The sequence below is a fragment of the Stegostoma tigrinum genome, chromosome 5 (genome assembly GCF_030684315.1).
Source record: "Stegostoma tigrinum isolate sSteTig4 chromosome 5, sSteTig4.hap1, whole genome shotgun sequence".
Classification (NCBI taxonomy): Eukaryota; Metazoa; Chordata; class Chondrichthyes; order Orectolobiformes; family Stegostomatidae; genus Stegostoma; species Stegostoma tigrinum.
The window spans coordinates 90,793,866-90,809,308 of record NC_081358.1 but is presented as its reverse complement, the minus strand read 5'-3'; the positions used below and the strand labels follow the sequence as shown (position 1 = coordinate 90,809,308).

The following is a 15,443-nucleotide window of genomic DNA, read 5'->3' as shown; positions in this document are numbered from 1 at the left end:
CATTTTATGTCAACAAAAGATTATGACGATTCCTAACAAAGAACGCAGCATTCATAAAGATCGATTCAATCAAGTAAATTGATCCAATTTGATATCGTAAAGAATGATAAGGGTCATATGCCAATATATTCTAACAAAGATACAGAATAACATTGCTCAGCTAAAGCTACCTACTCACTCATTTGGTGGAAGCATGTTACCTGGCAATGCAAATGCAGAAAAGGAAAAGGAAGGAGAAAAAACTAAATACACAGGTGCTTGTTACTTGTCAAATTACAAACTCACCTAAGACATTAGAACGGAACACTAGACAACACAATACTGTAAAGACTGTTGGAACAATTTGTACCCCAGCAAAGGAAAACAGTAGTAACAGGATTGTTTTTGTTTAGTGAAAATTATGTAAAACAAGTCCAAGAATATTAGAATCTTGTAGTAGTGGAGTTCCACTTGGACAGCCCATGCTCCTAATGAACTCCTTGGTCTCTGCATTTCAGAGAAGAAATCTTTCATCAACTAGTGTTTTTGCAACTAAGTTCTTGCGTCCTGCTGCAAGGCGAATAAACTGAATAACCTTTGAATCAGAAAGAATAAAACAATAATTTTAGAGAAAAGTGCAGAACCATTAGGTTTTTTTAGCTTCTGATCAAAACTAATCATCTTTAACAAAGCCTGAGGCAAGGCAGGTTGGAATTTTAAATAAAATAATGAGGCTATGTGACTTATTTTCTCCAAGTTTTGAACTTGAACTCTGGTCAATTGGGGTCATTGAGCACTTGAATTTTTACTGATTACAAAGCTCATTATAACACGATTTAATTCTATCAACCTCTCATAATCCCTAGGAGTTACTGGAGGGTAATTAGTAGCATCAGCTCTGGCTGATTTTTCTTCAAATTTTATTTTGGAGACAGTGGGTAGAATATTCCTATGCAGGGCAAGATGAGTTTGGGTTTGTGTGGGCAGTTAATACCCTCAAAAGTGATGTCTGTTTGAGACCCTGAAATGTATCTACTTCTGTGTTTCACTGGTTCAGGACTGTAGGAGAGTGGGGGCTGTCCCTTTATAACTGCTGGGTAAGGCATTTACATTTTACAATTGGTATTGAATTGCTTTCTCAACTAGCATTGACTTTAAAAGCTGCAGCACATGTTTGCTGACACTTACCATTTCTAAGCATTTATTTAGAGAGTATACATTACATGTATAAACCTCCTAACCCACAACTATATATTCACTCTGTATCTATTTAGAAGAGCTTAGGTGAATGCCCAGCTAATGTCCTCCACCGTAGTAAAATTAAATACAATAAATATACAAACACTAAGTATTGTGAAGAATCAAATTTTGATGTGTTTCGATGGTATTTGTAACTTGTATTGAAAAGACACATATTTCTGTCAAGCTAACTGGTGAATTGGGGAGATGCTGCAAAAAACAAAAGAACATGGTTGGTGAAGACCACAGGAGAAGGTAAATCACATGGAAAGGTTAGTGTTGATTATAAGGCAGAGGAAGTGCTAATCTCAAAGAGGGTTGAAGATAAGTAGTTTATCGGGTAGTCTACTGACCCTGAAGGGAGAAAAGGGGAACTCAGAGAATGCATTACAGACCAGGGGAGGAGATTACAAGTCTGGTTGTGCTAGAGATAACAGGTGCTTGGTGGTAGGGAATTGGGTGGAATTCATGGCATGATGGTAGAAGAGTAAATTACTGGGTTGGAGGAATTGCTTGCTTATTGGGGAAATGGGAGGATATCAGAAACCTGCGGGGGAATCTGAAGCCTAGAGAAATTAAAGTACAGGCTATTTTGGAATGGCTTTTATCTTGGACAGAAAGGGGAATTTTAAGTTATGTTGACGAGTGGATTTTATTGCACGTTTGTTCTGAAACTCAGCAGTCTCATTACGCCTTTAACAGACTTGTTCATAAAAGGCACAACATTTGAATGGGAGTATGAGTTTCAAAGTGCCCTTGAAAAGGCTGTACTGACAACAGCACCAGTTTCATCCACACCTAAGAATGACAAGCCCTTCAAACTGTTGATATTAACAACATTGGTGATTTACTGCAAGATAATGAGATGATTGAAAGACTGCCAGTTATTATTTAAACTGACTGACTGCATGTCAATGAAAACATTCAATTGTTAAGGAAGAAACACTGAGCCTTCTGCTGGCTGAACATCGTTTTGAAATATACATCAGCAACTACATGGAAGAAAACATTATTTACATGAATCACAATCCTCTTTATTCATAGCACATATTACTTCTTCAAAGAACTCCAATAAATTGGCCAAATATGATGCTGATTTCCCTTTCATAAAACCATACTGAAACAGCCTAATTACCTTGTTTTCTGAAGAAGAATCTAGACCCGAAACATTAGCTTTCCTGCTCCTCTGATGCTGCTTGGCCTGTTGTGTTCATCCAGCTCTACACCTTGTTATTTCTAATTACCTTGAACTTTTATTAAATTAGATTCCCTACAGTGTGGAAACAGGCCCTTCCACCCAACAGGTCCACACTGCTCCTTGAAGCATCCCTCCCAAACCCACCCCCATAACCCACACACCCATGAACACTATGGGCAATTCAGCATGGCCGATCCACCTAGCTTGCACATCTTTGGACTGTGGGAGGAAACTGGAGTACCCAGAGGAAACCCACACAGACATGGGGAGAATGTGCAAACTCCACACAGACAGTCGCCTGAGGCTCGAATCGAACCCGGGTCTCTGACGCTGTGAGGCTGCAGTGCTAACCACTGAGCCACTGTGTTTCTAAGTGCCCTGCTCTAAAGTATAACAGCTCCTAAGCTAATTGACGTGTAGCTTCCTGCTTTTTGTCTCCATTTCTTTTTGGATAATGGAATTATATTCACTAGTTTCTCACTAGTCACTTTTTTTAATCCCGAGATGAAGTCGATCAGGACTCAAGGACTTATCCATGCACAGCTCTGATGATTTGCTCAGTACCACTTTCTTGGTGATAGTAATACCTTCCTTCTTTTCCATTTCCTCATTTGTAGATGCTTCCGAGATGTCACTTGCATCCTCTACATTGAAGCCAATGCAAAATACCTGTGGAATTCAACTTTTAGTTCATCAAAAGGACAGAGGTGTATACCCAGCAACAAAATAAAGTTAGTTGGCCTTTAGAAAATTGTGGGTTGATAAATAAAAGTTAGCACAGATTTGATAAAGGCAAATTATATTTGATCAACTTGATTCTTTGATGAAGTAATTAAAAAGATTGATTAGGATAGGGCAGTTGATGTATCTTTGAACTACATTTGAGAAAACACCACAAAATAGGCTTTATAGCAAAATTAAAGTCACTAGGGTCAAAGAAACAGTGAAAATATGGATGTGACATTGCCTGAGGGTCATAAAGAAAAGTGTAGTGAAAAATGTTTTTTTTAAATTGGATCAGAGATAATGGGAACTGCAGATGCTGGAGAATCCGAGATAACAAAAGTGTGGAGCTGGATGAACACAGCAGGCCAAGCAGCTGTGTTCATCCAGCTCCACAATTTGTTATTCTAAATTGGATGTTGTTTTTTCCACTGCTGTTTTGATACATATTAATGACCTGGACTTGGACATCCCTAGAGAAGTATGTTTTGAAGTATAGTCATTAATGTAATGTAACCTGGCTGCTAATTCACACAAATCATGATTTCATAGATAGCAATGTTGTAATTGCCAGAAAAATTGTTTTCACTGATATTTATCGAAGATAGCGGGCGTGCCATGGTCTTTTATGAAACAATACCGTGGGAATTTTTTATAGACTTCTGAGAGAGAAATGAGTCCTTGATTTAAAATCGCTACCAAAAGGCCATACCTCTAACATCCCCAAAGTCTCACGCTTGATTTTTGAACTCAAGATGCAGGATTGAGACTTTAAAGCAACAAACTTTGAATTCAGGGGTGAATGTGGTATCAAGTGAACCACAACTAATACCATATAACACTGGATGATAACTGGATGCAAGCTACAAGTTCTAAAGGGAATTGACAGTCTTTTATTTTCCTGTTCACATTACTTAAAAATACATATGACCACAGATTTGAAATTAGCCATACCTTTTGTTGTATATAAGTTAGAAATGCAGCAAAAATGAAACTTTGAGCAGCAAGGTCCACAATACAGAAAAACAGAGTATCGAAAGTAAGAAGAGTGCTTTCATTGCCATAGTACAGAACTTCAGTGAATGAAAGCTTTTCATCTAAGCCAAAGCAGAAAGAAAATTTTTAGTATTGACCCAAAGTAAGAAAATATCTTTGCAACTTTTTGACAATTTGAAGATCTGATTTGTTTCAAATTATAAACATTCTGTTTTTGATATATCATAATGCAATTTAGACCAAAGATCACAACTTTAATTTGATTACTGATTATTGGAAACAAAATAACACACATAATTTATCTCACTTTAAAGCGATTGATGAGTCATTTCTGATCTGGTGGACTGTTTAAAGCATATTCGTTGCTAAACATATTCATTCAGTAGAAACCTGTATATTTACTATCTGGCTACAAGAAAACGCAGGGTGAACCCGGGGATGCTAACTTCACATTGTACAATTGTACAATACTTTTATAAAAACTAGCCTGCTCCATTGAAATCAATATCACATAAGAAAAATACTTATTTCAGAATGGTCAGATCTTAATGTCCAAGACAAAATTAGATTTAAAAGTAACTGATAAAATATCAGTTAAAACAAAATAGTTAAAATAATCAAAATGGTGATAGATTCCCAAGACTAGCTGTGTTCTTACAACTGAAAAATACTTATTTTGTTATTTCATCAAATTCTGTTTGTCCATTTGTGATATAAATAAGGTTGTTACTTGACAACACATTTGAAAATGAAACCATTTCCATCGCTAGTTTGTCTTATTACAACCGAAACATTCACTAATATTATTTAAAAACATATTTAATCAAATGAAATGAAATATTTGTTTCAAAGTTCTTTTTCTTATACCAGTGGTTCCAAATTATCTTTTTTCTGTGGTGAAATATGAATTGACTTAATGAATTCTTTTAAGACGTTACAACTTATTATTAGATCAGTGGAAATGAGTAATTATAGAAAGAAGGAGACTCAGAGTTTATAAATGGAAGTTATACCATTGTAGAAAATGGTTTTGTCCATAGGCTCATGTAGCTCCATTCCAATTAATTTTTCTAATAATAGTTTATCTTGTACAATGTAATCCATGTCTCGAATTGCCTGTAGCAATGCAAAAAATATAAATTCAGTGCTTTATTGAGTAACTGTCTGAACAGGAAGAATCACTTAAATATTATTTTTTCTAAAGAGTTTTAAATTTCAGAAATCTAAAATAAAAACTCAAGCAAAATATTTCCAGGAAAATGGTTGTCCAGGTCATATTTCAGATTGGAGTCCCTTTTAATTTGATTGGGCTCTGTGCATGTGGAACATGTTAAGACCTACTTTTGTATGGTGGTCGGACTTACACCCAGGCTTTGGGCATTGAGGTTGGCATATTACCACTGTGACACAAAAGTCTTTTCTTTCTTTAATCTAGAAACATTACCTGCTGTGAAACTCCATAAACCAAAATTCATGGAGTCAGAACTGAAAGCTAATTGGCTATAAATTGAAAAATTGGGCCTATTATATACTCTTGGATGGCTGTTTGCCCCGTTAACAGGAATTGTTTAGTTTGTATTTCAAACTGCAGCGATGTTATAAACACAATATATTCAACATAATACCTTAGGAGTTCTTCTTACAAGAGATGTGAGTAGATGGTGCCACAGAGGCCTACACTGGGAGTAAGCATTAGAACAAGTGAATGCAGCTGACAATGTTTAACAATACTGAGAAGTAAATGAGAAAGTTCATTGGTGTGAAATTAATTCCAAGTAGATGCAATATTGTACATCCTTGTATTATTCTTCATAGAAAGAAATCAGAACCTCAGCTGAACTATCAATTGCTTGTACCATAAGGAGAAATATTTATTTGTTTCAGAGAAGCTAAATGGCACATTGTTGGCACCAGCAAAAGTTTTATCTACAGGGGTCTTGATGGTTATTGTGCGGGCAGGTCAGTTTAGCTTGCTGTCAACATATATAGATTCTTGTATGTTGGCAACATATTACATCAATAACATAGACATTGTTAAAGAGCAGACCAAATATTTGGTACTTTAGGTTACTTACTTTACGAACTGAATTACTTTACTATTAAAGATAATGGGAACTGCAGATGCTGGAGAATCTGAGATAACAAAGTGTGGAGCTGGATGAACACAGCAGGCCAAGCAGCATCTTAGGAGCACAAAAGCTGATGTTTCGGGCCTAGACCCTTCATCAAAAAAGGGGGATGGGGACAGGATTCTGAAATAAATAGGGAGACGGGGGAGGCGGACTGAAGATGGATAGAGGAGAAGATAGGTGGAGAGGAGAGTATGGGTTGGGGGGTAGGGAGGGGATTCCTTAGACGACATGTCCATCCTGGGCCTCCTGCAGTGCCACAACAATGCCACCAGTAGGTTGCAGGAACAGCAACTCATATTCCTCTTGGGAACCCTGCAGCCTAATGGTATCAATGTGGATTTCACCAGCTTCAAAATCTCCCCTCCCCCCACTGCATCCCAAAACCAGCCCAGCTCATCCCCGCCTGCCTAACCTGTTCTTCCTCTCAGCTATCCCCTCCTCCCACCTCAAGCCGCACCTCCATTTCCTATCTGCTAACCTCATCCCACACCCTTGACCTGTCCGTCCTCCCCGGACTGACCTATCTCCTCCCGACCTCCCCACCTATACTCTCCTCTCCACCTATCTTCTCCTCTATCCATCTTGAGTCTGCCTCCCCCTCTCTCCCTATTTATTCCAGAACCCTCTCCCCATCCCCCTTTTCTAATGAAGAGTCTAGGCCCAAAACATCAGCTTTTGTGCTCCTGAGATGCTGCTGGGCCTGCTGTGTTCATCCAGCTCCACACTTTGTTATCTTACTTTACTATTAACTTTACTTAACTACTTAATTTGCTTACAAAAACAAAGTTGCTGGAAAAGCTCAGCAGATTTGGCAGGATCTGTGAAGGAAAAAAGAGTTAACATTTTGGGTCCGGTGACCTTCCCCAGAAGATCCCTTCCTCTGAGGAAGGGTTACCAGCTACTTTGTTTTTGTTCCTGATTTACAGCATCTACAGTTTTTCCCATTGTTTCTTAATTTGCTTAACTAGCTTTACTTTAGTTACTAACTTTATTTATAGTGTAAACAACAGTTAATTGCTTTTGCAGACTGGACTAGATTTTTAGAAAGTTATTGACATTTTAAAATACACATTCACCAAACTCATATCTGTTCATTCTGCTAAAATGCAACTGAAAATGCCAACTTGTCTCTTGACAGCAAGTGATATACTAGTCCTTGTCCTGTCATTGTGAAAGCCAAATGGTTTAGATCTGGCTTCCCAATGCCCAATTTAGACTTGTACCCACACCAAAGTTGTGTTTTGGCATGATGTCATTTCTAAGAGTCAATGAGTAGCAGGAGGGACCCAAGCACAATTCTTTGGAGGATAGTGCAGGAATCACAATAAATGAATATTCTGACACAGCAGGCAATCAAGAAGGCTGACAGAATGTTATTCTTTAGTATGAGAGCTATTCAATACAAAAATAAGAATGTTATGTTTCAGTTAAAAAGGCATTGGTGAGACCACAACTTGAATATCGGGTGCAGTTTTGATCTCCTTATGTAAATAGGATGTAAATGCATTGGAGGTAGTTCAGTGGAGGAATTCTGATTGATAAAGCAAAATACTCTGGTTGCTGGAGATCTGAAATAAAAAACACAAATGCTGTAAAAAATTCAGCAAGTCTCTCAGCATCTCTAGGGAGAGACACAGTGTTAACATTTCAAATCCAAAGTGGACTTGAACAGCTTGGCTAGGGCACCATTAGCTCTGGAGCACAAGTTTTCAATACTACTGCTGAAATGTTTCAGAGCCTACAGCTTTTGGAGTATTCAGCCATTTCTTGAAACCACAGAGATTTGAACCGGATGAATGCTAGCATCTGGGATTCATGGACTACAAGAGGAAGCCAAGATGAATTGTTCACTTGGTTGAAAATGCTTGCACAAATTTAGCATTTTTTTTGCACAGATGTACAGAGATTCCCAATTATGGCGGATGGAGCTAATTGTGGAACATTCTCCTTCAGAAAGTTCTTTCATTTGCCACCATCATTCATAACTGGATCAGGCGAGGCTGCAGAACTCAAATCTGATCCACTGGATGTGGAATCAGTTAGCTCTGTTTATTGAATGCTGGTTTGGAGTGCAAATAGTCTTGCACTATAGCTTCCCTCGGTTAATAGTTCATTTTTAAGTATGCCTGACGCTGCTCCTGACATGTCTTCCTGCGCCCTTCATTAAACCAGGGTTAATCCCTTGGTTTGGTGGTAGCAGTAGAGTGGAGGAATTGTCGGGCTGTGAGGTTATAGTGTGGTTGAATACAATTCTACCACTGCTGATGGCCCACAGATCTCACGGATGCCTAATTGCCTCAACTGTTCAAAGTTTGCTCGATTCATCATGGTGGTAATTTCACAAATTACAACAAATGATTTCCACATTGTGAAGACAGACTTTGTTTTCACAAGATGTGCAACAAAACTGGTAGATTGGTGCAGACAATGTTAAGTAGATTTTTCCCTCTTGCTTCTTCGTCATCTACAGCAGTCCCATTCTTGCAGTTACGTCCTTTAGGCTCACCCAGCTTGATCAAGAGTGGTGAAGCAGTAGAATACATACTGTGCGCTTGCCACTGTCAGTGCTTCCTCCAAATCGTGTTGGTTATGGAGGAATATCAATTGAGGAATGAATGGTGTGTGGTAATCAGCAGGAAATTTCCTTGCCTACATTTGACCGAATGCCTGATGAAACAACAAAGAGAAACAACAAAGAAACCTACAGCACAGGAACAGGCCCTTCGGCCCTCCAAGCCTGCACCGATCAAGATCCTCTGTCTAACCTGTCATCTATTTTCTAACGGTCTGTGTCCATTTGCTCCCTGCCCATCCATGTACCTGTCCAAATATATCTTAAAAGACGCTAACATGTCTGCGTCTACCACCTCCGCTGGCAACACATTCCAGGCACCCACCACCCTCTGTGTAAAGAACTTTCCACGCATATCTCCCTTAAACTTTCCTCCTCTCACTTTGAACTCATGACCCCTTGTAATTGAGTCCCCCACTCTGGGAAAAAGCTTTTTGCTATCCACCCTGTCTATACCCTTCATGATTTTGTAGACCTCAATCAGGTCCCCCCTCAATCTCCGTCTTTCTAATGAAAATAATCCTAATCTATTCAACCTCTCTTCATAGCTAGCACCCTCCATACCAGGCAACATCCTGGTGAACCTCCTCTGCACCCTCTCCAAAGCATCCACATCCTTTTGGTAATATGGCGACCAGAACTGCACACAGTACTCCAAATGTGGCCGAACCAAAGTCCTATACAACTGCAACATGACCTGCCAACTCTTGTACTCAATACCCCGCCCAATGAAGGAAAGCATGCCATATGCCTTCTTGACCACCCTACTGACCTGCATTGTCACCTTCAGGGAACAATGGACCTGAACACCCAAATCTCTCTGTTCATCAATTTTCCCTAGGACTTTTCCATTTACTGTATAGTTCGCCCTTGAATTTGATCTTCCAAAATGCATCACCTCGCATTTGCCCGGATTGAACTCCATCTTCCATTTATCTGCCCAACACTCCAGTCTGTCTATATTCTGCTGTAATTTCTGACAATCCCCTTCACTATCAGGTACTCCACCAATCTTAGTGTCATCAGCAAACTTTCTGATCAGACCACCTACACCTCCCTCCAGATCATTTACATATATCACAAACAACAGTGGTCCCAGCACAGATCCCTGTGGAACACCACTGGTTACAGGTCTCCAATTTGAGAAACTCCCTTCTACTACTACCTTCTGTTTCCTGTTGCCCAGCCAGTTTTTTATCCATCTAGCTAGCACACCCTGGACCCCATGTGACTTCACTTTCTCCATCAGCCTGCCATGGAGAACCTTATCAAACGCCTTACTGAAGTCCATGTATATGACATCTACGGCCTTTCCCTCATCAATCAACTTTGTCACGTCCTCAAAGAATTCTATTAAGTTGGTAAGACATGACCTTCCCTGTACAAAACCATGTTGCCTATCACTGATAAGCCCATTTTCTTCCAAATGGGAATAGATCTTATCCCTCAGTATCTTCTCCAGTAGCTTCCCTACCACTGACGTCAGGCTCACCGGTCAATAATTACCTGGATTATAGTATAGAAGTAATGAAGTACAGAAGTAATGTTGAGCAACTCCCTCCTGATTGTGTAGCACTGTGCCACCACATCTGGTGGGTACGTCATGTCTGTGGTTCTGAACATACCCAGACATGATGATGGTGGTGTATGGAATGTGGGTATGAATCCATAAGTATTCCAGTCAGGCAATTGCCTAACAAATCTGCAGGAGAGCTCTCCTTGGCTCTTGCCCAGATGTTGACAAGTAGGATTTTGGAGGGTCAACAGGGCTGCGTTTGCCATAGTCATTTCTGCTACCTAGATCTACACAGGTAGTTTGTCAACATTCATTGCTTTGTTTATGCTTTGTTGCAATTTTATATAATTGAGTGGTTTGTTCAGCCATTTTAGAGGGCAGTTAAGAGACAACCACGTTGCTGTGGGTTTGGAATCGCATGTAGGCCAGACCGGGTAGGGATGACAGACTTACTTCCCTAAAGGACATTTCTTTTATTCATTCATAGGATAAAGGGCATTTATTGTCGCCCTCGTTGCCCTTGAGGTAGTGGTGAGCTGCCTTCTTGAACTGCTCAGCTTGCATGCTGTAGGAAGACCCAGAATACTGTCAGAAAGTGAATTCCAGGATTTTGACCCAGAGGCAGTGAAGGAACAGTGATGTATTTCCTAGGGGAAGTTGCAGGTGATGGTGTTCCCATATATCTGGTGCCCTTGTCCTTCAAGAAAGAAATGGTCATGGGTTTGGAAGGTGCTGTCTAAGGTGAATTTCTGCAATTTCTAAATACTATATACTGCAGCTAATAAGCATCAGTCATGGAGGGAGCGGAAGTTTGTAAATATGCAAATCAAGCGTGCTGCTTTGTCCTGAATGGTGTTGGTCTTCTTAAGTGTTGTTGGAGCAGGCAAGTCGAAGGGATCCTAAGACATTACTGCATTTTGCCTTATAGTTGATGGACAGGGTTTGGAGAAGCAGGAGATGAGTTACTCACCAGAGTATTCCTAACTTCTAGATTTTGTAGCCTCTGTTTGTTTGGCTCATCTAGTTGAAAATGGTAACCTCAAGGATGTTGATAGTATGGGATTCAGTGTTGGTAATACCATCGAATGTAAAAGCGTGGTGGTTAGATTGTCTCTTACTTATCACTTGTCAGCCCAAGCCTGGATATTGCAGAAATTTTGTTGTATTTGAATGTGGTAACACAGTATGGAGCTGGGAGAACACAGCAGACCAGGCAGCGTCAGAGAAGCAGGCAAGTTGATGTTTCAGGTTGAGATCCCTCTTCAGAAACCCATTTCTGGATTGATACTGAGTGGCCTGCTAGGCCATTTCGGAGGGCAGTAGAGAGTCAACCACATTGCTGTGGACGTGGAATCACATGTAAGTCAGACTATGTAAGGACAGCAGATTTCCATCTCCTGAAAGGCATTAGTGAGCCAGATGGTTTTTCTTCCAACAGTTGACAATGGTTTCATGATCATCAATAGATTCTTAATTCCAGTTTTTTTTTAAACGGAATTAAAATTCCACCCTTTGCCTTGGTGGAATTTGAACCTGAGTTCTCGAACATTGGCAAGTTTCTGAACAAATCGCCTAGTGATAGCCACAAGGCTATTGTCTCCCCCACAGTGAACCAAATGGTTTTTTATGACAATTAACTCATGGTTAAGTCATGACCATTAAACTAGTTTTAATTTTAATCTTTTATTTTCATATACTTATTGAGGTCAAAGCTCACCATCAGACATTGTGTTTGAATCTATGCCTGAGGGCATTAGGCTGGGTTTCTGGATTACTTGTTCAGTGACAATACCACTGTTACTACCTCCCTAAAATGAGTTGAGAATGCACTGTGAAGATGACACAAGAGGATTTGGACGGGCTGAGTGAGTGTATAAGAATATGGGCAAATGGAATATTATCCACTTTGGTACGGGGAAATTGGGCACAAAACATTTGTGAAATGGTGAGGGATCAAAAACTGTTGATTTCCAAAGTGACCTGGGTGTCCTTGCTTGTAAATTATTGAACGCTTACATGCAGGTACAGAAAGTATTTAAAAGGGGAGGTGGTATATTGGCCTTCATATATTTGGTAGAAAAGTAAAGATGTCTTGCTTCGATTGTATGAAATTAAAGATGGACCCTTCATTCAAGGAAGGATATAGTCGCCTTAAAGGAGTGCAGTTGATGTTCACTAGGTTAATTCCTGGGATAGATTATGAAGACAGGATCTGTCCTCCCGTGAGTCCATAGGAATGAGAAGTGATCTCAAGGAAAATTACAAAATTCTTAAAGGGCTAGACAGAATAGGCTTAGAAAAACTGTTTCACCTGGTTAGGGCAGGTGGTGTCTGGATTCAGGGAACACAGTCTCAGAATAAGGGGAAAGTAATTTAAGACTGAGCTAAAAAAGAATTTCTTCACTTAATGGGGAGTGAATCTTTGGAATTCTCCATCCTAGCAAGTTGTGGAAGCTGAATCATTGACTATGTTTAAGGTAGATCAATAGATTTCTAGATACCAATAACATCAAGTGATATGCGGACAGTCTGGGAAAGTGGCTTTGGGATTGCTCATCACCCATGATAAAATTGAATGGAGAAGCAGGCTTGTAGGGCTGAGTGGTTTACTTCTGGTCCTCGTCTCCTGTGTTATTTGAGAAGGAGAAGAATGGACAATTCATCATGGGCTATCATGTAAGGTATGGTTTGTGACTTAGTTCTGCATAATTTTAGTACTATGACATGGCAGAAAATATGATTGGAAGGTTTAGTTGAGGATTTAAAGGAATTATTGACACTGATCTTTTAGAAATGGCACCATGTTCAAGGACTTGGATGAGGACAGTTTGGCTGTAGATGGGGCGATAGTTTGCAAGTAAAGTGGGGCCAGGGATAGATGAGGTTGTTTGGGATGTTGACCGCAAATTAGAAATGGTGGATGTCATTACCCAACAAAAGGAAGCTATGAACAATATCACCTATTTTGGTGGTCATGAAATGAAGCTAGTGACCAGTAGATTGGTATAGATAGGATTGAAGGAGCAAGAGATGGGTCTCACACACAAGATTAGTTTGGAAAAGACATGAGGAATTGAACATAATCCTCATGCTTGCTGTACCCCTTTCAAAGGAATTAATTCACTCTCCATGAATGACACAAAATGCCTGAAGAAAGATATGAAAAGAACCTCATTTAGTTTCTGGGTGGAAGCTTGTGGCATGACAGTTCAATGCATTTGTGACAGTCAGAGCCACTGGCAAGACCCTATCCTGGAAGTTTTCAAGGCCAGCAGCAGGAACAGAAGGCAGCAGCGATTATAATGATTGGATTTTATGTTCAGTTAGAGGGAGAGAAGAGTGGGTTCAAACTATAACAATTAACTAAGCATAATTTTGAAGGCATGAAAGCAGAGCTAATTAAATTGAACTTGCAAATTAGGTTGATTGATAGATCAACAGTAATTCAATAGCAGATATTTCAGGGGATATTACAAAATACACATAATAGACAGCAAGGAAAAATGTCAAAGGTAGGCCCACACTGCTGCTCAGTCAAAATAATCTAATTGTACAGTACAGACAAAGCTTTCTGCCCCATCGAGTCTGTACCAGAAAAAATGTACTAAAACTGCAATTGTCCCACTTTCCTATACAAACTCCATAGTCTTGAATATTATGACACTTCGAGTGCTTATCCAAGTACTTTTTAGAGGCTATGAGGTTACTTGTCTCAACTACCCTCCCAGGCAGTGCCTTCCAATTCACACCACCCTCTGGGTGAAAGTACTTTTCCGCTCTAAATCTCCCGCCTGTCACCTTGTTTTTAACCCTTCAACTGAAGGGAACGAGATAACAAATTGTGAAGGTGGATGAACACAGCAGGCCAAGCAGCATCTTAGGAGCACAAAAGCTGACGTTTCGGGCCTAGACCCTTCATCAGAAAAGGGGGATGGGGACAGGATTCTGAAATAAATAGGGAGAGAGGGAGAGGCAGACTGAAGATGGATAGAGGAGAAGATAGGTGGAGAGGAGAGTATAGGTGGGGAGGTAGGGAGGGGATAGGTCAGTCCAGGGAGGACAGACGGGTCAAGGAAGTGGGATGAGGTTAGTAGGTAGGAAGTGGAGGTGCGGCTTGAGGTGGGAGGAAGGGATAGGTGAGAGGAAGAACAGGTTAGGGAGGTGGGGACAAGCTGGGCTGGTTACCTTCCACCCCAACCTCAAGTTCACCTGGGCCATCTCCAACACATCCCTCACTTTCCTGGACCTCTCTGTCTCCATCTCAGGTAACCAGCCAGAAACTGATGTCCATTTCAAGCCCACCGACTCCCACAGCTACTTAGAATACAACTCCTCCCACCACCCTCCTGCAAAAATTCCATCCCCTTTTCCCAATTCCTCCGCCTCTGCCGCATCTGCTCCCAGGAGGAGGCATTCCACTCCCGTACATCCCAAATGTCCATGTTCTTCAAGGGCCGTAACTTTCCCCCCACAGTGGTCGAGAACGCCCTTGACCGCGTCTCCTGCATTTCCCGCAACACATCCCTCACACCCTGCCCCCGCCACAACCGCCCTAAGAGGATCCCCCTCGTTCTCACAAACCACCCCACCAACCTCCGGACACAATGCATCATCCTCTGATACTTCCGCCATCTACAATTCGACCCACCACCGAAGACATTTTTCCATTCCCACCCTTGTCTGCCTTCCAGAGAGACCACTCTCTCCGTGACTCCCTTGTCCGCTCCACACTCCCCTCCAACCCCACCACATCCGGCACCTTCCCCTGCAACCACAGGAAGTGCTACACTTGCTCCCACACCTCCTCCCTCACCACCATCCCAGGCCCCAAGATGACTTTCCATAGTAAGCAGATGTTCACCTGCACATCTGCCAATGTGGTATACTGAATCCACTGTACCCGGTGTGGCTTCCTCTACATTGGGGAAACCAAGCGGAGGCTTTGGGACCGCTTTGCAGAACACCTCCGCTCAGTTCGCAACAAACAACTGCACCTCCCAGTTGCGAACCATTTTAACTCCCCCTCCCATTCTTGAGACAACATGTCCATCATGGGCCTCCTGCAGTGCCACAATGATGCCACCTGAA

The 15,443-nt window shown here is 40.9% G+C and overlaps 1 protein-coding gene across 1 annotated transcript in view; it reads right to left on the bottom strand.

Moving 5' to 3' along the window:
* Nucleotides 1–493: 493 nt before the first annotated feature.
* The window catches only part of tmem67 (transmembrane protein 67), a 151,494-nt gene continuing 136,544 nt past the window's right edge, over nucleotides 494–15,443 (bottom strand). The window contains exons 27-29 of the mRNA XM_048529274.1: nucleotides 5,149–5,251; nucleotides 4,094–4,236; nucleotides 494–574 (exon numbers count right to left, since the gene is read on the bottom strand). Of these exons, the coding sequence (XP_048385231.1) occupies nucleotides 494–574; nucleotides 4,094–4,236; nucleotides 5,149–5,251 (327 nt within the window). The remainder of the gene's footprint in view (nucleotides 575–4,093; nucleotides 4,237–5,148; nucleotides 5,252–15,443) is intronic.